The 25,025-nt window shown below is 51.3% G+C and overlaps 8 protein-coding genes across 8 annotated transcripts; 5 read left to right on the forward strand and 3 right to left on the reverse strand.

Moving 5' to 3' along the window:
* Positions 1-190: 190 nt before the first annotated feature.
* On the forward strand, positions 191-2,071 carry SCP_1301850 (predicted protein; the record flags this gene model as incomplete). The annotated part of the gene is made up of 5 exons (XM_027763482.1): positions 191-210; positions 265-327; positions 394-397; positions 448-1,438; positions 1,497-2,071. 5 exons carry the CDS (start codon positions 191-193, stop codon positions 2,069-2,071), a joined length of 1,653 nt encoding a protein of 550 aa, XP_027619283.1.
* Positions 2,072-3,269: 1,198 nt separating this feature from the next.
* SCP_1301860 (glycoside hydrolase family 13 protein) lies at positions 3,270-5,880 on the forward strand (the record flags this gene model as incomplete). The annotated part of the gene is made up of 18 exons (XM_027763483.1): positions 3,270-3,386; positions 3,455-3,589; positions 3,639-3,668; positions 3,717-3,845; positions 3,896-3,991; positions 4,057-4,095; positions 4,150-4,186; positions 4,241-4,365; positions 4,426-4,488; positions 4,544-4,612; positions 4,672-4,739; positions 4,788-4,830; positions 4,882-5,028; positions 5,141-5,167; positions 5,224-5,285; positions 5,356-5,571; positions 5,637-5,667; positions 5,716-5,880. 18 exons carry the CDS (start codon positions 3,270-3,272, stop codon positions 5,878-5,880), a joined length of 1,599 nt encoding a protein of 532 aa, XP_027619284.1.
* Positions 5,881-5,966: 86 nt separating this feature from the next.
* On the reverse strand, positions 5,967-8,592 carry SCP_1301870 (general substrate transporter; the record flags this gene model as incomplete). The annotated part of the gene is made up of 17 exons (XM_027763484.1): positions 5,967-6,277; positions 6,333-6,402; positions 6,456-6,533; positions 6,584-6,705; positions 6,756-6,821; positions 6,877-6,973; positions 7,034-7,130; positions 7,186-7,403; positions 7,456-7,498; positions 7,551-7,662; positions 7,713-7,767; positions 7,823-7,893; positions 7,962-8,103; positions 8,161-8,198; positions 8,264-8,323; positions 8,375-8,455; positions 8,526-8,592. The coding sequence occupies 17 exons, from the start codon at positions 8,590-8,592 to the stop codon at positions 5,967-5,969; spliced, it is 1,728 nt and encodes a 575-aa protein (XP_027619285.1).
* Positions 8,593-9,646: 1,054 nt separating this feature from the next.
* SCP_1301880 (hypothetical protein) lies at positions 9,647-10,232 on the reverse strand (the record flags this gene model as incomplete). Its single annotated transcript, XM_027763485.1, has 2 exons — positions 9,647-10,122; positions 10,178-10,232. The coding sequence occupies 2 exons, from the start codon at positions 10,230-10,232 to the stop codon at positions 9,647-9,649; spliced, it is 531 nt and encodes a 176-aa protein (XP_027619286.1).
* A 686-nt stretch (positions 10,233-10,918) lies between these two features.
* On the forward strand, positions 10,919-12,373 carry SCP_1301890 (Uncharacterized WD repeat-containing protein; the record flags this gene model as incomplete). Its single annotated transcript, XM_027763486.1, has 4 exons — positions 10,919-11,410; positions 11,481-11,553; positions 11,611-12,089; positions 12,149-12,373. 4 exons carry the CDS (start codon positions 10,919-10,921, stop codon positions 12,371-12,373), a joined length of 1,269 nt encoding a protein of 422 aa, XP_027619287.1.
* Positions 12,374-13,407: 1,034 nt separating this feature from the next.
* SCP_1301900 (hypothetical protein) lies at positions 13,408-14,460 on the forward strand (the record flags this gene model as incomplete). Its single annotated transcript, XM_027763487.1, has 7 exons — positions 13,408-13,490; positions 13,543-13,595; positions 13,654-13,667; positions 13,831-13,885; positions 13,935-14,012; positions 14,070-14,292; positions 14,349-14,460. The coding sequence occupies 7 exons, from the start codon at positions 13,408-13,410 to the stop codon at positions 14,458-14,460; spliced, it is 618 nt and encodes a 205-aa protein (XP_027619288.1).
* Positions 14,461-16,609: 2,149 nt separating this feature from the next.
* On the forward strand, positions 16,610-20,173 carry SCP_1301910 (OPT oligopeptide transporter; the record flags this gene model as incomplete). Its single annotated transcript, XM_027763488.1, has 23 exons — positions 16,610-16,834; positions 16,898-16,983; positions 17,038-17,189; positions 17,238-17,321; positions 17,394-17,413; positions 17,468-17,582; positions 17,643-17,759; positions 17,832-18,115; positions 18,173-18,253; positions 18,314-18,475; positions 18,527-18,614; positions 18,673-18,828; positions 18,881-19,033; positions 19,091-19,117; positions 19,174-19,237; positions 19,296-19,330; positions 19,385-19,503; positions 19,554-19,610; positions 19,666-19,706; positions 19,760-19,834; positions 19,891-19,951; positions 20,013-20,073; positions 20,130-20,173. 23 exons carry the CDS (start codon positions 16,610-16,612, stop codon positions 20,171-20,173), a joined length of 2,307 nt encoding a protein of 768 aa, XP_027619289.1.
* A 367-nt stretch (positions 20,174-20,540) lies between these two features.
* SCP_1301920 (predicted protein) lies at positions 20,541-24,172 on the reverse strand (the record flags this gene model as incomplete). Its single annotated transcript, XM_027763489.1, has 15 exons — positions 20,541-20,887; positions 20,948-21,099; positions 21,150-21,247; positions 21,315-21,451; positions 21,504-21,761; positions 21,815-21,886; positions 21,946-22,039; positions 22,115-22,366; positions 22,429-22,490; positions 22,544-22,664; positions 22,718-23,100; positions 23,150-23,336; positions 23,402-23,594; positions 23,645-23,685; positions 23,738-24,172. 15 exons carry the CDS (start codon positions 24,170-24,172, stop codon positions 20,541-20,543), a joined length of 2,832 nt encoding a protein of 943 aa, XP_027619290.1.
* Positions 24,173-25,025: the final 853 nt, after the last annotated feature.

Genomic DNA, 25,025 nt, shown 5'->3' on the forward strand with positions numbered 1-25,025 from the left:
CCTACTGATTGATATTAACCCTCGCGCAGCGTAACTTCGTCGATGTCTTCTCTAAACAGCGTGTTTCCTCGCTCGTTCAGTAGCAGAGACCTGACCAGCTCGGCGCCTGATTTTTGAATCCACAACCTCGCCCCGGTCATCGCCCATGCTGCTGTGGGTCAGGCATCGAGGCCAGCGACGAGCAGCAACGATGTGGACTCTGCCTTCACGGTAAGTACGCAGCGTCTGGCGACAATGAGCGGAATTAAGATATTACGGCATCAGCACGGCGCCTGACTCGGATCTCCGACGCGTGGCCACCACGCCGCCATCGTGCACGAGTCAACGGTGACCACTCTCCACTCACGTCCGCCTTGCTTGATCCCCCAAGCCCTTACATATTGTGGTGCCTAGGTCTGTCTTGTTTCCTAGAATCCCTCTAACCCGACGAAACTGACCGAGATGCAGCTCAAGATCTCTGCGGACAGCACCGTCGAGTACTACACCGTCCGAGGCCCGCTCACCCACGCGCGACCGCGGATCCACTCAGGCGACCTCACCCCCGTCGCCGATCCCATCGCGAAGCTCACTCGAGAGTGCAGCGCGCTGCGCATCCGCCTCGCCACCGTGGAGCGCCTCGAGCGGCGCGGAAGCACCCCGTACGGCCCGTCCCCCATCTCCGCGCGCACCCCGCCCTCTGTCACCCTCGACCTGGCGCTCGACTCCGCCTACGCCCAGCGCAAGGCCGCGCGCACCCACATCCACGGCGAGGTCATGAAGCTCGCCGAGCGCTACAAGGTCCTCGAGCAGACCCTCCGCGAGATGCAGGAGACGCTCCGCATGAAGGACAGAGAGATCGACGCGCTCCGTAAGGAGCGCGACAGACTGCTTGCAGAGCGCGAGCTCAACCGCGAGAAGAGCCGCAGTCCCGCCCGCACGCCCCCGGCCCGGACAAACGGTGCGGACAGACATCAGCGGCATCGCGACCCCAGTCGGAGCAGGGGCCAAGTGCACAGGACAGAAGAGCCACCACCAGTACCTCTGGGACCGCGGATGTCGCTCGACGCAGAGCACGCGGCGCGTGCACGCAGTTTGGATGTATTCCTGACAAAGACAGACAATTGGTCCGGTGCGCAAGTTATCCAGGCGGTCGAAGACCTGAACGCAGAAATTTCCCAGTTCGCAGCATCCGCAACAGAGTCCTGTACGTTTACAAAACAGGGTAAGCCTCGTGCACAGGCGCTGGAAATGCTCAGAGACGGCGCGCCCTGGCTAGGCTCACCACTGATACGCGTGCTCGCGACGCGCGATCACACGCAGGATCCAATCATGGTGCAACTCGCGTTGCAGACGAGCATCGCAACATGTTGTGCGCGCTCGCTCTCCCTGTTTTGTGTCGGGTTCCCGTCCAAGCTTGATGCTCTGCTCTCGCGCGTCCTCGCACACCTCCAGGCGACCGGTATGTTCTCTTTCTCCGCATCTTTTCAGGCCTTGACCTGCTGCTGTTCATAATCCAGAGCCACAAGCTACGTCGTCGAGATGGCGGTCGCTCACGCATCGCGCCATCCGCGTGTTATACCCCGGCCTCGAAGAGTACGCCGTCACGGAACTGGTAACGACAATGCTCCGTTGGTCCGCCGCCGTCTTTGCGATCTCAGGCTCGGATGCCTCGTCTCCGTCGACTGCGCTGCACTCGTTGAGCAGCCAGTTGCGGCGCATCGCAGAGGCGGCGTACAAGCTCGCGCGGATCACGCGCGAGGAGATCCTCTCCACGAGCTTCGAGGTGGTGTTCGTCGAGAGCGGGGACGCGTACGAGGACGCGCGGATGACGAACAAGATGCGCGACTACGGCGAGGGCGTCGCGGGCGCGGAGGAGCTCGCCGCGCACTGTCCCGCCGCGAATGGGCGAGCGAGCCGCGAGAGCGGTAGGGTGCTCTGCACAACCGAGCTGGGGCTGCGCTGTGTGACGCGCAAGGATACCAGGACCTTTGCTGCGGAGGAGGTGGGTGCGGGCGAGCTGTTCGAGTCGAGGATGTTGTTGCTACCCAAGGTGGTGCTCGATTCTGCTATGGAGGCGATAGAGCGCGGATAGGGATTCGCCTTGTTCCTCATGGGTTTTGAATGCTCTTCTCGAGCCGCAGTCGCACGATTGATACCCCCGCAGCCATTCTTACATTATTGCGACTTGCACTTTGCGATGGGGACGATGATGGTCATGAACTGGTAAATATAATCGATACAGGACGTACATATTGTATTATAACACCATATCCTAATTTATTCTCTTCCAGATGACTCTTCGCCTGTTGGTACTCTCTTCGCCTGTTGGTACTCTCTTCGCCTGTTGGTACTCTCTTCGCCTGTTGGTACTTATTCCGATGGGATGTCGCGATCGAGTATTGATCCAGTAGCAGCGTAGCAGTGCGATGAGATGGACAGCTGATTGAGCAGCAGGTATGCAATGTGCACAGATATTAACGGGTGACCTGGTAGCACTGGCAGGGAACGGCCCAGCAGGAAATGATCCACAAACAACTCAGAAACGACTGAGGATCCAGCACACATCCAGCGATCGTCGGTCAATATAGTGCAGGTGAAAATTGACGTACTTACCGGGGAAACCATTCGCAGGCGTACCATCAGGTGCACTACATGGACCAGACAGTTCTGCGTGCTTTGAGTGGCATGAACTGATCCCTTTTTTCAATACAACTGGCGATACTCTCTGCGAATCCGTGAAACCGATAAAGGTTGAGTATCGAAGGTTGGAAGGAGCACCCGTAAGACACAGTAGTGCAAATGTGGCCGTAAGTTCATGCATATGTGCATAAGTATGCAATCGTGCAAGATGCTAGGGAGAACAGAATGTATTGTGCGGAAAACGCGTTCGAGATACAGCGATAGACGACGGTATACGAGATGTTGCCGAATCATGAAACTCCATTCAACGTGGAAGAAAGCGTCAACAGAGCGATTAAGTAGGCTATTTCACTCGAGGCCACCAACACAGTAAAGAGCATCGAGCCACGCCCCATCGTCGTGCGGAACGCCGACAGAGACGCAGAGATGCAGTGGTGGCCGCAATTATGAAGGCGACGTGTTTTTTGGCGTTTTTATGGCAGCGGGAGATGGTCACATGACGTACGCGTGCCGATCGGCGATCGCGTTTTTGACGAACTCAGCGAGGACCCGAGTCTGCGATCTCGCTGGCCCGGCACCTCGCTGTCTCTACACTTTCATCATCATCCCCGACTAGGTAGCGGACAGAACATTGGCGAGCGAGAAGTAGCATGGACATCTTTCGCTGGCTTATAGAATGGTTCGATCAGTATGTCAGGCCCTACCCACCTCCTGCGCTGGAGAACATGCGCTTGGGGCCTGACGGTCTTACAGAAAACGCGCTCATGGTCTGTTTTATTGCTCAAGATTCTGAGGTCTTAGAGAGGAAGAATTTTGACCGTGCTATTTGGCTCAGATCCAATTCTTCACTTGGCAGAGCAGGCATCCTACTATGAGCTGGTGGAAGCACTTTGAATCAGAAATACCCGGGCTGGCAGACATAGGTGTCACGCAGGTGTGGTTGCCACCGCCTCACAAGGCTATGCACAAAGTGAGACATTCAATGTTTTCGCGACAAGCTGAAGTTTATTGTCACGTAGCACGGACAAGGTTACGACGCGTATGACCTGGTACGAAACACGCGTATACCTCACGCGGCCAATCTGACGAGTCTTCAGTGGGATCTAGGCGAATTTTATCAGAAAGGAACCGTTCCTACAAGATGGGGGACCAAGGACGAACTGGTCCAGGCCGTTGCCACGGCAAATGCACACAAAATTGACGTCCTCATCGACGCTGTTCTGAATGTTTGTGTGCCCCCCCATTTTTCGTGTACTATCTATGACCTATGTTACAGCACAAACTTGGCGGAGATAGATGCGAGACTTTTAACGCTGTTCCAGTCGATCCGCAGAACCGGTTGAAGGAGCTCACTCCAGCGCGAGAGATCGAGGTATACCAAGGTTCACTGCTTTGCGCTGTTACACGGTTTACTTACACTGAACCTCTTTTTTGAAGGGATGGACTGCGTTTGACTTCACTGGACGAGGCGGCAAGGTATTCAGTTAATTAATATACCCGATTCCTCCGCATCCTAAGAATTTCTTACAGTACAGCAAACTCAAATGGACTCATGAGCACTTCACTGGTAAGCATATGATACTTCTTCATGAATGCGCAAGTTGCTAAAGACAGATTTCAGGCTTAGACTGGGACCACAGACGCCGTCTCAAAGGTGTATATCGCATTGTCAGTAACAAGCACAAGGGGTGGTCTCAGAATGTGGACAACGAGCTGGGAAACTACGACTATCTGCTGGGAATGGATGTACGTTACCCTTGTCCTGCCTCATGTCACGTCGCAGTTAAGTATTTTCAACCTCTGCAGATCGACCATCGGCATCCGGAAGTGCGCAAGGACCTTTTCGACTGGGGCAATTGGGTTCTCAAGGTTCGACTAATGCCCATTCAATTTTGCGGTGTCTTTTGCTCACAATACGACACAGACTACCGGTGCAAGCGGCTTTCGTCTTGATGCCATCAAGCACATGGACAGATGCTTTCTCCTCGATTTTGTGTGTCTGAACGATATTTCTCAAGCGTATCATCAACTGAATGGAATTCTCTCACCCAGCTCAAACATGTGCGCCATTGCACAGGTAGACCAAATCTATTCGCAGTGGCAGAGTATTGGTCCGGGGAGTAAGGTTCGACGTCTCTGGTTTTTACCGATGTCTGACACTAGCGCAGTGTTAACCTAATCAAGCCGTATATTCGCGCGTTCGAAGGCGTGGTGAGTAGAACGATGCTGCGGGCGCAATAGCGTTCACACGATCATCTGCAGGTGACGTTCTTCGACGTCCCGCTGCACTACAACTTCCACGAAGCGAGCAAAACCGGAGCTCGATATGACTTGGGAACTATCTTCGACAACACGGTCGTTAAGCTCCGCCCAGGGGATGCCATAACCTTTGTTGATAACCATGAGTACGTCGCTCATCTTGATGTTGCTAAGTGCTGGTGTGAAATAACCGCATTCACTTAGCACGGTACAGCTGCGATAGTACGTCATTAGTATACGTCTGACATGTTTCTGCACACAGCAAGTCGGGCAATCCCTTGAGAGCTGGGTAAGGGCACTGTTCCGCATCACACGGCCTTCTCATGTTGCTGACTACGTCCTCAGGTCGGGAGCAGTTTCAAACTTCAGGCTTATGCATTGATATTGTTGTGGGGCGAAGGCCACCCGTACGTGTATCTCTTTCCACGTCGTTGCAATCACAGTGATCAGTGAACTGCCACCGACTACTCCCGAAAGGTGCATCTTCTACGGCGATTTATACCCTAACGAGGAATGCTACGATGAGGTGGTCGCACAAGGGCTTAGACGCCTCATTGAAGCCCGGAAGAAGTTCGCATACGGCACAAAGATGGATTACTTCCACGACCGGAACTGCGTCGGCTTTGTGCGCATGGGCGACTCAATGCACAGAGGGTGCGCAGTGCTTGTCAGCAACTCGCATCACAGCCATGGGTAAGGCGCATACATGATTAGGCAGATGTATGGTTGTAGACCTGATGAATGGCGATGCCGACTAGGGCCCATACAATCCGTATGAATGTCGGAACAGTGAGTGAAACACACTGTTTGTTGGACGTCTCCACTGAATCCACGCAGGGCAATGGAGGATCGTCCTTCGGCTCCTTTATGGATCGATCTCGACGAGTCCAAATCTCGCCTGATGGGTGGGGATTATTCACATGCATTCCCGGGCACGTCGAAGTGTGGGTGCGAGACGACCATCTGACATTCGACTCAGACTCTCCGGATCGCAGTTCGTAGGAATGATCACTTTGCCAATCTTTCTCGCATTATGCCTAAGGTCCTTGGTATGTACAGTACACTTACTCTCACACTGTTAGTACATGTTAGATGGTAGTACAGTCGCTATTACGATACGGGTTATAGATCTTTCGTCCTGGTTTCATCGTCCGTAATTCGAGCAAGTTCGCAGGGGCGCTCTTCTCGCCGATACGCCAATCCACGACAGAGTCTCCGTCGCTTGAAACCTCGTCGATGTCACGCAATTGTGCCCCTCTCCATCCTGCGTCGCGCCATACTGACTCCCCGCGCGCCCTATCCATGGACATGATCGTCGCCGCTTCTTCGCCAGTCTGCATCAACTCTTGAGGCTGCTGTTCGCCGTCAAAGAGCGCAGCTGTCTCCTCGAGGGTGTGACCTGAGTCAAAGCCAATTGCTGTAAAAGGAATGATGCTGTTGGGTGACAGACGAACCTCTGGTTTCGACGATGTAGGTAAGGACGAAGACGAGCTCGACGATGAGCCAGCCGCAGTAGACGAGATACTGTGCAGTTTGTCAGTGTGCACGGCGAAGCAGAATGGACGAATATATCTAACATATTTCCAGCCCAATGCGTCAAGAGCCCACGGATTCACGAATTGATTGAACGCCGTAGTGAGCGACACGAGGAAGTTCTGGGAGAAATCTGGATGCCTGGAGATCTTTGACAGACGGAAACACGTACCATTACTGCGAAACCCTTCGCTCGAATACTGAAGGGTAGAATTTCCAGTGTGTACGAGATGAGCATCGGGGTGTACGCAATGTCATAGAAAAAGTAAAATAGGAAAACGAATGGTATAGTTGCTGTCGGGGTGCAGTTAGATCGTATCTAGACAGCATAGAGAAATAAGCACCTTTCGCAGCCGGAGAATTGTTCCTCATGTCCCAAAGAGCAGTAGTGAGCGTCCATATACCAAAGTCTGTTAAAAGGTCGATTAACTCGAGCATGTCACTTCGCACGTAGAGTTCACGTACTAATCAACATGCCGATGTTAGATATGATGAAGAGTGCTCTTCGACCTAGGCGATCGACTAGCAATGCGCCAGTCATGGCGGCAATCAAATTCCAAACCTGCGAACGTTCATTCAGATCACATCTTAGTCGAGACTGAGGAAACGGCGTAGGACTAACTTGCAGGCCACCGTTGATAGCTGCCTCTGTACCTGCATTGGTAATGCCCACGCCTTTCAGGACCAAGTTGATGTAGTAGGAAACTAAACCATTGCCGCTAAAAGTGGAGTTAGTATGTACAGACACGAAAGACAACAATGCAAGATATCCACCTCCATTGTGAAAATACCGCGAGAGCAACAACGATGAGCATGCGTTTCCTATTTCCTGGAGTGGCCAGTAGAGTAATGTATGAGGTGCTTTTCGCAGCTTCTTTCTCTAGCTTGAGAGCGTGCCGTATCTGCGCCATCTCAAACACAACCAACAGGTCTCGTTGGTCACCGGTTTCCATAGCATGAAAGCGCGCGAGGATGCGAGCAGCCTCTGATTCCTGGTATTTGAGTTCAGTATGCAAAGTATTACACCATGAGTGTTGCGCATACTCGGCCTCTAGCCACCAGGAAGCGAGGAGACTCAGGTACCAACCTACAGGCAACAATGAGTTCTTGGTCAAGTCAAAAATTGCAAGACAGCTGACCATGCCAGACAAAGCTGTATGACGGGCACGAGAGCCTGGACGAGAGTTGGCACCCGCCATGACCATGCTGATCCAACAGCTCCCTCAAGAGCGCCGAAGCATGTCCACGCCGCTTCTTTCGTGTCAATTTAGTTTTCACTTGCGGACAAAGATGAGGCTCACATATGATGCTACCGACGTACCATGACGCGTTGAAGATGGAAGTTAGTTTCCCGCGCTGCAGGGTGATCCAGCTCAGTATATGTCTGATCAGTGGAAAAACATAATCTCACTTGTGTAGGATATGCCAGCTCCGTGATGAGTAGAGGCGAGGCATTGAGCGAGAATGTTAGTCCAAAGCCGACTTACGAAGCCGGACGACATCACGTTGCATGAGGGACCGTCGAGACGACACGTTCGGAGCACACGCACTAAGTCCTCTGGCGCCAATAAACATCCCAATGGACATAGACGCGCTTTGGAGAGCCACACCGGCAAGCATGACCACAGAACCGATCAGCAACGTTGGTCGTCTTCCCAAGATGTCCGACGAGAAGGGGGTTAACGGTAGACCCTACGTCCTGGACGTCTCAGACATAGCAGTCTTGATTCGATGATAAAAAATACCTACAGCGATTGAACCGATGACTTGGGCGGCGCACATCAGACCTGAGAACAATAATATAACAGAGTGAAGTCGCTGTGTTGAGTGCAGCAGTGAAATCAACTCTTACCAAGTTTCTTTCCATCCGGATGCTTGAAGTATGTTTGCCAAGCGGGCAAAATCTGCAATCCTGCAACTTAGGGTGAGTCTCGATCGACATGGACGTCCGGAAGACGCGTACCATTCACCAACGACGAGTCGAAACCATTCATAGATGCACTGAGGAGAGGTATAAGCAAAAGAAAGTTGAGTACTCGTATGCCTAAGTCATGCGGAGATCGTGTTGCGTAAGACCACTTGAATGAATACAGCTTCAATGACATGTTGCTTACGAGGATTCTTCCACCAATACCCTCTGTAAACGAGATCCACAATCGTCCATTCTGGTGGCCTTACCATAGCGGACAATGATCGAAGAAGACTACGTGATGGGGGAACCGAGGGGGAACCATGGAGGGTAGCCACTATCCAACAGCGATCGCTATATATGCGAAAGAGACTAAGTTGAGTAAGTAAAGTCGCACGACACCACTAATCTTGACGCAACTGGCCCCGACAGCAGGACAGCATCTACTAGTTCGTCCGAGCGATGTGGGGAAACGCGGGGTAAGCACGGTAGCAGGCGATCGGGGAAATAACTTCGAGCATGCCGGGTGCGGAGAAAGGCCGGAACACCCCAGCCATTTAACCAACAACTAATCATGGGGACTCCGAAGAATCACTGAAACTTAGCACGTGGCATCGAGGCGCAAAGGTGCACATCCAAGTGGAAGTTGCATAGTTAAGAAACTAGGGCGTATGCTGCCACAAAAGGCTCAAGACATCCCGGGTGTCCTTCCTTTCTTTAAGCGAGGTAAACTAGTGCATTGCGAGACTGTTGTCGCTCACCGGCTAGCCTTGTGGTCCTCCACGAGGAAGTGTAACACATGTCAGATGGTTCATTCATTAACGAACGAACCTGTAAAGTGAATCAATTGCCGAGACTCTGCAGGTCGGGAAGAAGTCAACCTGTATATCAATCATGACGCTGACAGGTGAGACAATGTGCCAGTATCGTGGTATCCTTGTGGCGAATTGCGGAATCGCGTATCGGAATGTTGCTAGACCAGATAGTAATGCTTTTCACGTGGGACAGCAACATGGCAGAGAGCTGCATCTGAACTTAAGCTTCGTAATGCCTCATAGCAGAGCACGGAACAATGCTCAATCCACGGCACAAACACATCATGCGTGAGAGGAGGATGAGTGGGCAGTTAATGATACAACAGCGCCGCACCTGGCCAATGTACACTATAATCCAGAGCGAATGATATGTAGATCCCTAAGGAGACCGTCCGACGGGGATGACATACAACTTCAAGAATATCTGAGCATGAACAAAGTGTCAGTGGTCAAGAAACCTGAGGACAACCAAAAATAGTTACCTCGGTGATAGGCCACTATTCCACGTCTATCACGCGACTTGGGTGAAATGAACGCAGGTGCGAAGCCCGTAATGATCACTCGCCCACTGCCCCCTTGACGTTATGAGCGTTTCTCCCACAAGCTCCGGTGGGTGAACCCGCACAAAGGGTGGCGGGTCACCAAAGACTTCGGGTGTATAGAACAACTTATCCAGCCTTGCCGGGGGATACTCGCTAAGAGGTTGGTAACCCCATGTGAACCCATTATGGTCATTGGGGTGACCAGTATAAGCATCCAATAGTCCCGCGTCCAGGTGTATCCGGGCATCGCTTGGCGCAATCGCGTTCATGTCACCTCCAACGACCCCGCCGTCTACATCAGGTTGCTTCAACAGGCGGCTGATCAATGCGAGTTGTCCGGGTCGTACAGGCGTGCCCTGCGGAAGGGATTCAAGATGCGTGTTCGCGATGCGCATCACCAAGGGAGGTCCCCAGGAAGGATCAAGTAAATCGAGATCGACGAGCACTGCATTCCTGCGCATACTTGAGTTGCCGAACACGACGGAGATCGCCTTCCTCACCGGGACGGTAATTGAGACCAGCGTCACATTTCCATAGGTCGCACCGGCGGGCCATTCGCTCCTGCAAGCTGGTACAACTGTGAAATAACTCCGTACCCACTCGTGCGAGAGAAGTGCGTCGAAACCTCTCTCTGATACTTCCTGCAGTAGAATGCAGGGTGGGCTTGGTGGACAGAATGACGTAGATACAAGAACAAGGTGCTGAAGGTAATCGAGGATACAGTATATTCGTTCAGCTGCATTGGGTGCCATAAAATCGACGTTCCACGAGATGAGCTGTATGCTTGATGGTGGGGACCCGGCGGTCTCGCTCCTGTGCCAACGGTTGTCCACGCGCCAATATCGTTTGGGTGTCAGTGGTAAAGGACAATCATTCCATGGAACTGTACTCATTCTGGTTATAAGCTGAGCAGGGTTGGGCAAGTAGCTGAAGAGATGCTGTAGTCGTCGGCAGTCGCTTCCAAGTTATGCGGGCACCATGAGTGGCCGGCGCGTGACGTTGCGTTCGAGTCACAGAACATGTCACACTTTGCTTAGATAAGGTCACATGATGTCATCAAAGTGATCGCGCGAATATTCGACCGTGACTTTGCCATCAATTTGCCATTTCCTCAGACTTTCTAAGCAATTATTCAGCTTCCTCACCTTTAGGCCTCCCATCTGCTTTCAAAAACCGACTTTCTGACTGCAAGGCTATCCATTTATCGACGTACTATACTCTGGAAAATTTCCTCCCTTCCCATGGCCTCAGAACGTATGGAAGAAGATCACCTCGAAGAGGGCGCCGATGGCGAGGAAGAAGAGTTCATCGACCCAAACGATGTCTTCGTCGAGGTTGCAGATGATGATGATCTGCCGATGGACGAAGATGATGCAGAAGGCGAGGGTGCACCCCAGGTAGACGAGTCCGTAGTCTATGAAGACAATTCCATGCAGCATTTCCCGAATCACCACGCCTCCGTCTTCGCGATTTCCACACATCCTAGCGCTCCACTCGCTGCGTCAGGCGGCGAGGACGATCTCGGCTATCTTTGGGACTACACCACCGGGCAAGAGCTGGTAAAGCTCACGGGACACACCGATAGCGTGACTTCCACCGCGTTCAGCGCGGACGGTGAGATGATCTCGACTGGGGGCATGGACGGTAAGGTACGGGTATGGCGCCACGTAGGCAAGGAGAATTGGCGGACTTGGGAGTTCTTGACTGAGCTGCAGGGCCCCGATGAGGTCATGGTGTGTGTTGCTTTTTTCTGTCGCAAATATATTTCTCCTTGCAGACCTATGTTATGTGTGCACCACGTAGTGGCTGCGATGGCACCCCAAAGGCTCTATTCTCCTAGCAGGGTCGAACGACACGACAGTGTGGTTGTGGCAATGTGAGATCCCATCCACATCTGTCTTGTGATCGTCTCACGTATTTGCTCTGCACCCAGTACCCTCCGGAAACACTATGCAAGTGTTTGCAGGACACACAGCTCCCGTACAATGCGGAGACTTCACTCCTGATGGCAAACGCATAATTACGGCCGACGCTGAAGGTACCCTGATTTTTTGGGACCCGCGGAATCCTGCCCCGCTCTTCAAGCTCTCTCCCACAAACGCGCGCTTCGACCTCGATGGAATTACTTCTGTCGCGGTAAATCCTGCGTCGACGCTCGCTGTAGTCGGCGGTGCCTCCGGCGGCGTGCGGGTGGTGAGTTTGAGTAAGGGAGAAGTGGTGGGGGCGTTAGGCGGCCATAAGGAGGGAGAAAGCATAGAGGCAGTTGAATTTGTTGACCTCACTGGCGCTTTAGCAGGCGTTGTTACTGCTCCGCCGGCTGCTGGGGGCGTGGTCGCCACGGGTGGGACAGATGGGAAGGTGTGCATATGGGATCTGGGCACGATGCGATTGCGTGCAACATTAGAACATGAGGTACGTGTATCAGTTTTGTAGCAGTTCCATTGACCGGCCTTTTGACTCCGAGCTAACAGGATGCAGTCACGTCATTGTTACGCCTCCCTCCGCCCAAGGGACACCTCCTCGTATCCGGATCAGCAGATAAGACCTTGCGTACGTGGGACGCGCGGACGGGCACCCTCCTCCGGGAACATAAAGGACATCACGGACCTGTTCTTGGTGCTGCACTGGGACTCGGCGGTGGTGTGGTCGTCAGTGCAGGCGACGACGGTGTTTGTTTAGTTTTCCCAACAGAGTGACGGTGACGACATCGAAGAAGCAACACTTGTATTCCTACATCGTATATGTACAGGCCTACGTTCGGTCCAATACGATGGACAAACATTAGACATCGGGTTGTTTTCAAGCATCGTTCGGGTCAACACGGCGCCGCACGAGGTACACATAAAACGGTCCAGTTCATACGATCCGCTAACTCTGAGATTCAGTTACTGAGAAGGTTTTCAGGGCACCTGTCAGGAGTTGATGTCTCCGTCGGAGGTCAAGAGTCACCACGGAATATGAAAAACGCGCCGCGAATTCCACACGATGAAGCGGACGCAGCCCCAGGTCGCCGCAGTATGCCCACTCAAGCATCATTGCAAGCATCCTTGCATTGTCTTGTCGGGCATATTTCGGAGCAACTATCGCGAGTGTGCCGTCACGGTTGGCTTGAGTACGATTTTACGCTCCACCCACCACACGACGGGAGTACAACATGGGATTGGAGTCTTGCGTTTCGAAGCATGTCTGAGACTAAGTGACGTCGACCACGCGTTGTCCACGCGTCGAACGTTTCCTGGCATCATTTCATGTCATATCTGGTGTGCGAGAGGCTGAAATTCGCTGCTGGAAGACCACTCACCAGCTGTCTGCGTGCCGTTCCCAGTTGGATTATTTAATTCAGAGTTGCGGTGGAGGTGAATGCTTCGACGACGGACATTACAACCGAACAGGCGCCATGACTTCACCAGAAAAAATCATCCAGTGATGATGCATCATTCGGCGGGTCAGGTGCTTCGACTTTGGAGAAAAACATTCTGTTCAGCTCGTTCCAAACGAAGATAGGAGGTCTGGAAGTTTTCAGTGACCCTCGTGGTCAAAGTAGAGGCGAATGGAGGAGAAAGGGGTCGGGGCGAAGGTAGGGTCCAGGGATAGAGGATGCCTCGGCCTGAGAGCGGAGTCTAGTGCCGGATGCTACCGACGCCTATAAGACTCCTGTTCCCATCAACCTTCCCCCAGCTCTTTTCCTTCCCACCAGGCAACGCAGCTCGCTCGCCCTACGCCCTCAACCATGAAGTCCATCGCTTCGCTTGTGACTCTCGCTCTTTTCGCGACCGGCGTTGCTGCCCAGTCGACGTGTACGATTAACACTCCGTAAGGCGATGACCACTTCCGTCGTTCTGGGGTCCTCACCACGTCGTTACAGCGGGAGTGTTTCTGAGTGTATCCCGACGCTGCTCAGCTGGACTGGAGGCTCTAGTACGTGTATCCTTGTTGGTTCGTCGAGTCTCAAAATGCTAAATGTGGATATCCACAGGCCCTTACTACTTGGTACGTAAGCGTTGCCCGAATATTAAATCTAGATAAATAACGTGGTCACGTTTGTTTCGTTGAATATTACAGAGGTGAGAGAAGTTGTTACATTTCAAGTTATTGGTTTGACAGCCTTTCTAGCATCGAACCTGGTGCCAACCCTACTGGTGCTGCTCTGCAGTTGTATGGTCCCCTTACGGGTGATTCTTTCAGCTGGACCACGAACATCACCCAGGGTATGTCCTTCACCTATTACGCTCGTCTTGTGGTGCTGATTTTTCACAGGTACATATATCAGTTTGACTTTGCGTGATTCCACGGGTGCCGCCTGCCAATCTGCGCCGTTCTCGATTAACGCTGGCAGTGAGCTTATCACTTCTTCTGTACCTTCTGAGCGTTATGACGAGCCGTGACTTTTAGATGCTGACTGCTTGGCGGCAAGCGCATCCAGTAGTGCGTCTAGCGCAGCCAGCACGTCGGGCGCTTCGGCGACTTCATCGGGTGCTTCTAGTTCGGCTGCCTCCACCAGCGGAGCTGCGAGCTCTTCAGCTTCGAGCGCCAGCTCTGCCAGTGCATCCCACAGTAGTGCTGCGTCTCCAAGCGCCAGCTCTCACTCTGGTTCATCATCTTCGGGATCTTCCTCGTACGTTCTTGCGTCTCTTTTTTCGTTCTGAGGTTCGAGGTTGATCGGCTCCTTAGTGCGACTTCCTCCGCCCCTGCGGCCTCGCACACCAGTGGTGCAGGAGTGAACGAAGCTTCGTTGGGGCTTGCCGGTGTGGTTGGCGCTATCCTTGCGGCTGTCCTTGTCTAGAGATACAAGGTTGCCTCTCCAACGGTTCTGGACAAAAGCCCCTCGCTCTTCTCTGCCGCGTTTGAACGATTTCTGTGACAGTTTGCGTTGTGGCTCCATACCTTCATGGCTGATACACTATTCTCTGCACCCTCTATATCTGCGAAGTACTGTTCGATGACTTTGTAATTCTTCCAGTTCCGCTGTCGCTATCTACTGTTGCTACCTACAGGTGCGATGTGCTGCGATGTGTTGTGTGTTGTGTGTTGTGTTTCTTACGTACTTTCGAACTCTTCTTTGGGAGTAGAGACTGTCTGTTGTAGTATATACCAGAGACGGTTCTTACGATCCCTACGCCCTCGTTCTACAGTTGGCGAATGACAATTGCTTCTTTGTATTGGTCGTGTCTACTGATCCACTGCTACCGCGTATCTGGTGGGCGTGATGGTTGTTGGCCCTGCGAGTTGGTCTATAAGTCCTTTTTATATTAGGTATGGTTGGAACACGAGATGTCCCACAGTTGCGCGGGGCTATGGCTTCAGGTGCCTTCGACGCCCATGCAAGGTACACTGGCTGCCAGACCCTGCAGGAGTCCATCGGCATCGTTGGCCGTCCTCCTATGACAGTCCGCAGCCAGAGTGCCGCTCACATCGCGATCCAGATACCACACCAAATGCTCAACTTGGTGTTTCAGCCCGAGGGGGATCTTCATCCCGCGGTGCCGATCGCGGAAGACGGATGCTTGTGTCTTCAGGAGGTCCCAAGTAGCCGTGAGGGGCTGCCAAGTACCGGGACTTGCTGGTGCCGAATGTATATATCTTCATGCCGTAGAAGGAGACAGGAAATCATGCTCCCCGAGGACACATGGAGGGTAGTCTGGTGCGCCCTTGGGAGAAATGACGTTCGACAAGAGCATGAAAGAATACTACTGTACTGGTGGTCAATTGCCTAGCAGAAACCCAAATGGAAACCACTGTTCATCAACGTTTCAACCATAGCAATGCAGCGTAGAGTGCTTACTGCAAATTTCATCCAATGAGGACACTGTCGGGGTAGTAGGAACAGGACACAACACGCATCCGATTATATGGCAGCTTGAGTGGTTCCGCGATGTGCGCGGGACCATTTTGAAAAGCTGTGGGTGTGGCGTATTCCGTTCCAGGGGAGGGCGTCAAAGTACTTCCCTGTACGGCCAGCGCCAAACACGGATATCCTGAGGAACGAAGGTTGAAGCAGAGTGTCAGTCTGCCTTTGGGAGACTACGGCCAGCTGCAGGTTCGTTCTGCTAGCGCTTTAACCCCAGAATATCTAAAGCTGACTTGGATGCGCCGCTAGTCGTTGCCAATAAATGTCTCAGCCCTGGACATCTGGCACAGACAAATGTCGTTGAAGTGATGATCCTCAGAAGGACGGGAATGACCTCCTTGTCTACAGCGCCCTGAAGAAGTAGTGAGATCAAAATTTGACATACGCAGAATTCGCTGGCTAAAACTGGGCTCGCGGATCCGAGTCTCGACAGAACCTAAGTAAGTAGATGCACTAGGGCCTTGTCGATTTACAGGCTTCTCGGAGCGGATAAACATACTTACATGTCATCGCCCGTTCTGCAAGCGCACCTAGTTAGAGCTTAGTACTGTAGACGAGCGTACTCGAGAAGGTGGGCTTCAATGATGCATGTGGTATACGTCTGCGCCTGATGTTGAAAATTTTCGGAATGCACAGTCACAGTTTCATCAACTTTCCATGTGCTCATTCGTTCTTTCAGTGCTTCGGAGTCCGGACTTCTCTGCCCGCCGTACGTACGATCAATCTTATAAGCTTAGATCAGCCTGGTATTCACCACACGACTCGGAACATGCGACGCTGTGCAACGCTTCCATATGGTGTTGTACGATTCGCGCATTTCTCTTTCCACGTTCACCATGCACGCCGGCCTATGCTTCCATCGTGTGAGTAGTCAAGTGACGGGACTGAATGTATCAGCGCCGCAGCATCGACAACTGATGAATCTCGTTAGATGAACGCTGTGAATTCGAGAGGTCGGAGGACCTGTTACTCGGTTGCGTTTGTTACCATGTGCTCTGCGATGCCACACCGGGATTGCAGGGTATCTTAAAGGGCGCAAGTCTGGACATAAGCCCTCTGAGGACTACTCTTCTTCGCCGGCACCATGGTAGACATTGTAGCCCGCGAGCTTCCCACGTACAACTACGAGGAGAATACAACTACTGAGAAGAGCTCTTCGGCAGGCAGTCTGGACAAGAACGTGGTCGACATCGACATCTCTGGCGCGCAGAAGTCCAAGCAGGTCGAAGAATTCGAGGAGAGAATTGCCAACGACGAGGCGACAGATAACGAATATCGCGTTGAAGAAGCTTATGAGGTTGCGTTGAAGGTAGGAAGAATATGAGTGACTCGTTCCACCTCAATCTGAGAAATTTCATGCTCTTTCATGCAGGTTCTGTCTATCAGGGACGATCCTGAACTTCAGTCTATCACTTTCCGCAGCATCTTCCTTGGTCTTGGCTTCTCTGCTTTCGGGGCGTAAGTGAATTATGTCCTTGAACCTCACCGCTCACTTACCATCACTACATACAGAGTACTGGCACAGATCTATTACTTTAAACCGCAGACCCTGAATGTCTCAATATTGCTACTGCTTATCCTGTCGTTTTGGATCGGTAATGCCATGCACTTATTCCTCCCTTCAAGAGGGGTTTTCAGGTTCATCAACCCGGGTCCATTCAACAGTAGGTATCCTGTCTTGATTTCCTCACATACGTTCACTCTTCGTACAGTCAAGGAACACGTCGCGATCATCATCATGTCTTCTACTGCCGCTACTTCGGCTGTGGCTATACAAGTGATCTCAGTCCAGGAGCGTAAGTCATTTTTTGGATTGGCTGCAATGTAGACTATATTTGTTGACTGTCAGTCATCTTGCTCGTTGGCAGTGTATTACAACAACAAGATGGTCAGCAGATACGTGCAATCCGTGAACGGGAACCTACTGACCCGTCTTTGTCAGAACCCTGGCATTGCAATCTTCACTTTGATAGGATCGCAGCTGATAGGCTACGGTTACGCCGGTTTGTTGCAAGATGCGCTCGTCCGACCGACGAAATGTTTCTGGCCAACTACCAGTACGTTTCCCCACCCTTACGTCAAGCGCATCGTACTGGCGCTCACCACGCGTGACGTAGTATATACGGCCAACCTTTTCCAGGCCTTGCACTATGACAAACAGATGACGTCCAAGCGAGTACGCCTCTTCTGGATGGTATTCGCAGCGATGTTCTTGTGGGAGATTGTCCCTCAATGTGAGCAACACTGCCAATCAAGGCGTCGATCCTCGTTCTAAGTTATATCATCAATACTTTTTGTATCATCAGGGATCTTCCCACTTCTCACGGGATTCTCTATCTTCTGTCTGGCTGATAACAGTAGCTCGGTATTCAGAAATGTCTTCGGTGGCGCGAGCAACAATGAAGGCATGGGATTGCTCGCACTCTGCTTAGACTGGAACTTGATCACGAGTAGTTGCCTGTGGAGCCCGCTCTGGCTCCAGCTCAACCAGGACATTGGCATCATCTTGACATACGTCCTCATGTGCGCTGTTTACTACGGCAACTTGTGGAACGCACAGAATTTCCCCTTCATGAGTCAGGCAATCTTTGTGCGTGACAACTTCTTGCGATTCTGCTACCTTCCCCTGAGCTACGATGTTACGCAGGCGGAAGATGGAACTCAATACAATCAGACTGCGCTATTGACCGACGGAAAGTTTGATCCTGCGAAGTATGCGGAACTCGGTGTATGTTTTCCTGGCTATTTTCATCCCGCAATTGACTAATGCAAGCACTAAACGATATAGCCTGCATTCTTTTCTGCAACGAATGCCTTGTATCTCATTACATCGAACCTTTCGTTGGGTGCTGTTGTGTCTCATGTCTTCTTGTTCAACTGGGGAGACATAAAGCCTTTCATTTTGAGCCTGAATCCCTGGTACAAGAACATTGACACTTCTTTTAATCCTGTGAGTAGAACATCAGCGTACACTGGAATTTGAATCTCATGCACTGCCCAGCATTACGAGAAAATGTCAATCTACAAACAGATTCCACGGTGGTGGTACATCGTCATCTTGTTGGGGGCATATGGCATCGCTCAAGCTAGTGAGATTAAGGCCAATGATGCACTTCTGACTCCTACCTCATCTATTCTTCATCGCAGCCGATTATACTGGCCATTCAGGCCTTCCATGGTGGGCTGTTACAGTGCTATTGATAATCGGCTTCATTTTTTGTGCGTTGTATGCTACATTGTGTGCGACGATTGGTTTCCAGCAGTTCAACACATCGGGTAACGGTTTCTTCCAGATGATTACCGGTATGTTGTGTGCGTCCGGATCCTAGATGGATGACTGATCTGTATGTCGCAGCATATCTGGTCCCTGGTCGTCCTGTAGCCAATATGTATGGCGCGCTTTATGGACAACATCCGATGCAACAGGGTATCGCCTTTCTGTCGGATCTGAAGCTTGGTCAATATGTCAAACTTCCACCGCGGGTGACCTTCTGCGTGCAAATGATGGGTGAGCGCCAAGTCTGAGCTTTCTCTGTGCGTCACTTGAGTTGCCTTCGCGACATAGGAACTGTTATTGGAGCGCTTCTCAACTGTGAGTTCGTTTCGTAGCATCATATTGGGTTTAATCTGAAGAACATCTACGTGTAGATGTTATGATGCTATCAATCATCAACGCCAACAGACCTGCTTTGCTCTCCATTTCTGGAACTCGGTAAATCATTCAGCGTTTATTTATTCACGACACACCCAGTAATTGTTTTTTTCTCTAGTCTTTGGTCTGGACAAAATGCGCAGGCCTACAACTGTGAGTACTTCACTTGATATACTTCGCATGGTCCGCTGATGCACAGCACAATAGCTAATGCTATCTCTTGGGGTGCTCTCGGTCCCGAGATGTTCGGCGCGCATTCCACCTACAAGATGGTCCCGATCTCGTTGGCCATCGGCTTCATTTGCCCTTTCCCCATCTACCTTGCCGTGAGTTTCGCGGATTGTTGTCTCGCTTGCAGTAGTTGACTCGTCTTCAGTGCCGCCTGTGGCCCAAGGCCGGATTTGAGAACCTCAATGCATCTATCATTCTGCAGGTGTGTTCAAGGATTCTTTACATGGCGACTGAGAACTTACATGCGATGATTGCAGTACATCTCCAGCCTGAGCGTTGGCGTCAACACTCAAATCAAGTCAGTGTCAGACAGATTTCGTGTGAATTGACGAGCGCTGATGATGTTGTTAGTACCTTTATGGCCATCGGTATCTTCTCGCAGTGGTGGATGCGGACCCGGTACCCGCGTTGGTTCACCAAGTACAAGTGCGTAGAGTTTATCTGGCGTTACTCGCGGTGGCTCATATGGCGAACGATTTCAGCTACATCGTGGCAGCTGGGTTGGATGGTGGAACTCAAGTCATTGTATTCATCCTGAACTTCGTGAGGGGTACCCGCCTGTCCTCAGAAGCGCTTGTCTCACAGTATCTTTCCCCCCCGTTAGGCGATATTCGGCGCCGCAGGTAATGCTCACACCTTCCCTCAGTGGTGGGGCAATACCAACCGTATGTTTTATCCTCGTCCTATATCCTGCTTATTGAAGTTGGTCATCGCTCTGCAGAAGTCAGTCTGTCCGCTGATCGGTGCGCATTACCCCCTTCGTGATTTCCTGCACGGCGGCACTGGGAGTTTGGTATTCGTCTCAAGTTTGGCTCTGGGGTTATTGTAGCATCATTAATTTGTTCCTGGAAGATGTCGTAGCAGATTTCATTGTTATGTCTCGATATGACTCCTTACACTGGGGCACTGGCGAATCGTAATCGAAAATACAACAAAGACTGTGAATCGCTGAGTTGGTACATGGATAAATTCAATACAGATCCTCACTTGGCCCTACAGTACATGGTAAAAACTATGCAATGTAATGCTACAGATAGGATGACCGTCCTCGTATCAGCCGGAATTGTGACCATAATGTCGTACCTTAAACTTCGCAGCGGGTCGCGACCGGAATAGCTTGCTCTTCGTGTTGCTATGAGAAATCGTCCCAATTCTCTAGCGGTCGCTCCGATATGAGAGGTGACGTTTCCACCAGCTCAACAAGCTTGTCGACCACAGCACCTCGATGATCTCTTCCTTTCATCGCAAACAGCGTGGTCTTGTCTTCTGGTAGTAACCCTGTATGCACGAGCCGCACATCCTCCCCCTCAATCACTTGTACAAGTTTGCCCTTGTCGACCGTGCGAACCTCGATGAACTTGGAACAGAAGAGAAGAAGGTGTCTGCCACGGTGTGCATAGGAAGTCGCTTTGGATTCCCAACGGAGATAACCATACTTGCGGCAAGGGATGCCGTGCTTGTCGACGTAGCATCCAAGCTCTGCAAATAGTGCGCGTAAGTAGGCCATCATTCGCACGGGGTAGACCACGATGGACCAACCATCAAATACTACAAGTGTCTCGTCCCCACAAGGCACCAGTCCCAACACTTTCTTTCCGGAGGACCGGCTCTTCAGGATATCCAGTGTCAATGCGGCGTCTGCTCCCGCAAAATTGGGCATTACTGTTGGAGCCAGACTCGACGTGTTCAAACTAAGGTTTGCTAGTCAGTAGCATCACCGCAGAGGCAAAGAAGTGCTGACTTCGTGGGATCTAGGAGGGTGATGTTTCTGTCCGTGCACACGCCAACCTTCTGGTTCAGCGCTACGATGTTGTGAGGCTCCTTGGAGATGTAGACTGCCTTATCAGTGGTGGTATACACTTAATCAGCAACGCCTCTTCGACCTGTAGTGAATGAGAAAACATACATCGCCAAAGGGCCGAAACGAGAGGGATGGCAAGCCCACGCTGCTGGTACGAGGTACACCCGAGCTGTGCTCCAACGGGCGTACTACCTCCACTGCATTGACGCTGAATTGCAGGAACCACCTCGAGGTATAAAGCACTACCGACGGCGTCGCATCAGACATCGTCGCACACCGCTCGTTGTAGCTTACCCATGGTGCGACTCACTAACTGGTCGCCACGTCTGTACTCCATCTGACCAGCACGAAAGAACAATACCGTGCTATCAGGCGATACGCGCTCCAAGCTTGCATCTAGATTCTCTAGGGGAGAAGCCCCAGTTGCGACACGCACAAGGAGTTCAAGGGAATAGGAGAGCAAGCCGACGTCACAATGAACGATGAATTTGTTGAAGTCTGGGAGAGCTGCCATGCCTACGGTGTTCGGTTTGTCCAAGATTTTCTTGAAATCTACGGACAGTATCAGAACAGATGTAGCGGATAGCATGATAGATCAAGCATGCCTGCAACGCCACGCCGCGCAATGTACACACCCGAAGAGCATCCAACAGCGGTGTAGTTCTTACCGCCACTGACTATGTTGGAGATGGATATCCCATAAGCATGTACAACGAACAAAAGTTGGGATACACACCAAAAGGTACTGCAGAGAGTATTTTCCCGGTAAACACTCCATTTGTAGGGGTGAGTCTGAAGAAGCCGTCGCTCACGACTTGTGATGCAAACCACTTGGGGAAGGCACAGCACAGGTCCATTTTAGATGCCGTTATCTCTCCAATTGCTGTCAGGATCATCAGACATACCTTGTTCCCATCCTGCTTCGCCCTTCTTATAGCAACAGCATTGATTAGTGAGTCCCGCCATTCTTTGCGCTCTTCATTGTTTGTCGTATACAAAGTGTAGCTCTTTGAAGAAGCGTGGGATATAGTGAAGGGGTACATCTCGCGACTGTGTGAGCGGAAGCCCTCGAACAGTCTCCCTTCGTCCTGCTTCTCCTTGCGATTATCAGTTGGACCGTCGAACTTATCAAGCCGGAGATATTCTAGAGGTATTGGCTGGAACGAGCAGACGTCAAGATAACCCATTGAAATGATTCATCAGAAAATCAAGGACCGACCCGAGAGACAACACGGCGCTTGACTCTTCCATCCGAACGAGTCTCAGGTTTCAGTTGCAGTACTATGTGTGATGTTAGGACGTAAGTGACAGTAGCAAGAGCAAGTTCAACTGACAATAATTATCCAGTAAAGCTACGTGCAGGTCAGCCCAGTTGTAGCTCACTTCAGATCTATACTTTCGTGCCAGTGGACCAGAATGGACCAACGTCCGGTTGTCGCCATATAAATCCAAATCCTGACGGAAAGGTGAAGGCAATTCCAATGCGGAGTACGGCATTGCATACGTACGATTATCTCTCCTTTGTCATACATCAAGCTCTCGCATAAATTCCAGTACTTAACTTTGTCTTCTGCATCAGCAATTCCCGGCTGGATGCTGTCAAGTACGAGACTTAGCGTATCCATGATAAGAGGTAACTGCTCCGCGTCGGGGTGGTCTGCCATTGTGTGTTTACTCAATGTGTCCAACTGTAGTCTGAGGCGGGGAAGACGGGTGACAGGGCGCGTAATGAATGTGATGAGGTCGCGCTTGCGCGTGCGAGGATCCAGCGAGCACTGTTGTATGTAATCGTTATATCTCTGGTTGCGCCTCATCTCGTCCCGGTGACGAGCTTCAGCCAGAGGGTAGTGTTCGATGTATTCCTTGTACTCTTCCTGAAAATGCACGCAGGCTGTTTCATCATGTATCGCGGTCATACGATTGAAAGTAAGGAGGCTCACCATCAAGAATTATGTCTGCGAGGCTCTGAATCAGAGGGTGTTGTTCGCGTTGTCGAACGAACAGAGCATCCAGCATACGAGTGTGATGGGCAAGGATTTGGTCGAGATTGGAGAACACGCCTTTCACGAAATCTTTCGAACGAGATTTTGAGATCGTGGGAGTGTACCCGAGAGGCTCAATGAAGACCTGGTTGAACAAATAATGGCGGAGGGTCAGATGGTGTAGTATTTGATGAAGTATGCGGCGAGAACCTCCTTCAGAAGGTTGAGGTCTTTGACATAGTCTCTCTCGGACTTTATGATCTCGAAAAGGTTGGATTGTCGTTGAACCTCGATCTTTCCAAGGACTTCTCGTGCCTCCGCCGGAACGAGACGATACCATTCTTCATCGTTTTCTGGGAGATCGCCGGATTGAAAGCGGCGCAGACCCTCTTCAGATTCAAGGCTAACGCCACATAAGTGAAAGAAGCATAAACTTCAGAAGCAGGAACGCACGTCTGATTCGATAGTTCCTCCGAGAGAACGCTGGGTGACAGCTTGGAGGAAGATATGAAAATGAACGCGAGTGAAACCAGACGGACAACTTACATCTGGGCTACTGTCGATGGAGATGAAGGAAGGGGGTCTTGACCCGCTGTATAATGGAGAGAAATCGGGACTAAGTAAGTCTTCGCTCCTCGCGATACTGTGGGAGAGGAACGAGTTCGGGTGGACAGAAGAGCTTTGAGATGAGGATCGGAATAATTGCGGCTCAGGGAAAGCCATAGTGGTGGTATCGGGCTGAAAGGTGCTGGAGGCGCGACTGTGCGGTCGAGATGGAGCGTCAAGACTAATGCGAGGTGCTGAAGTGCCACTGCGCAGCAAGGAGGAGGTGAAAGAGTTTAGGTCTGCGTATGTATTCCGAGCATTCTGTGGCGGAGATTGCAGAAGATGGGACCAGGAGGAAGACGGGGACACATCGACGGCTGGAGGAACAGCACCGGGGGTTGGTATTCTAACGTGAGGATGCGGGCGACTTGCCATGATTCACTAGGGAAGATGACAAGTGCGACAGGGTTGTAGATGAGGATGCGAGAATAAGTAAGCCTGGATGAATGCAGCCGTATCGTACCCACTTGGCCTGCACAAGCGTGTTACAGTGGCTAGCTATAGACATTCACAGATGAGCGTTCAATATATAACATTACCAATTACCACGGAAGACTCACAAGCCTTTAGTTTCACTGAGAGCTGTATAGCCGTACACAGCAATTCCTTCGCAGCACGTGCACTCAGACGCGTCGCACAACCGGGCGCCGAATTTTCCTGGGCCAATATCAGAAGGCAGAATTGGCCCAAAATTATCTTTCTCACTGAGAACCGAGATTTCTCGGTGCCCAGAAAACCGTTGCAAATACACTCTATTAATGTTCAAGTCGAGTCCTCCCAAAAGCTGCTCGAACGAAGAAAATCTAGGGAGATGAAAGCACAAATATAAGCGGATTAAAATGTGCGGTCGATTCTGGCGATGGACTGACGTGGACACATACTAAATAAAATAATTATTTAGTAGGTAGAACGACGCACGAACATGGCAGACGAGAAGTAATTGAGAAAGGTACCGGTACACTCCCACCCACACCGTCGAAACGTTATAAGTAATATGATAAGTTTGTACCGTAGTAGGCTACATTTATATGAGACTTATGTAAGTGTAACTTATACCATTTCAGTCTTGCATCATCAAATACCCTAAATTTACCAATCTCCTCCCGAGTCGTGCTCTGGTGGCCCTCACACTAGTCTGCTTTCTAACGCGCCTCCTTGTCGAGAGGTCGGACAATTTAGGCGGAGCCTAAAGTTTGGTAGTTCTTTCTAATACGGAATCTTAAACCTT

The sequence above is a fragment of the Sparassis crispa genome (genome assembly GCF_003851025.1).
Source record: "Sparassis crispa DNA, contig_000012F, whole genome shotgun sequence".
In the NCBI taxonomy this organism is placed as follows: Eukaryota; Fungi; Basidiomycota; class Agaricomycetes; order Polyporales; family Sparassidaceae; genus Sparassis; species Sparassis crispa.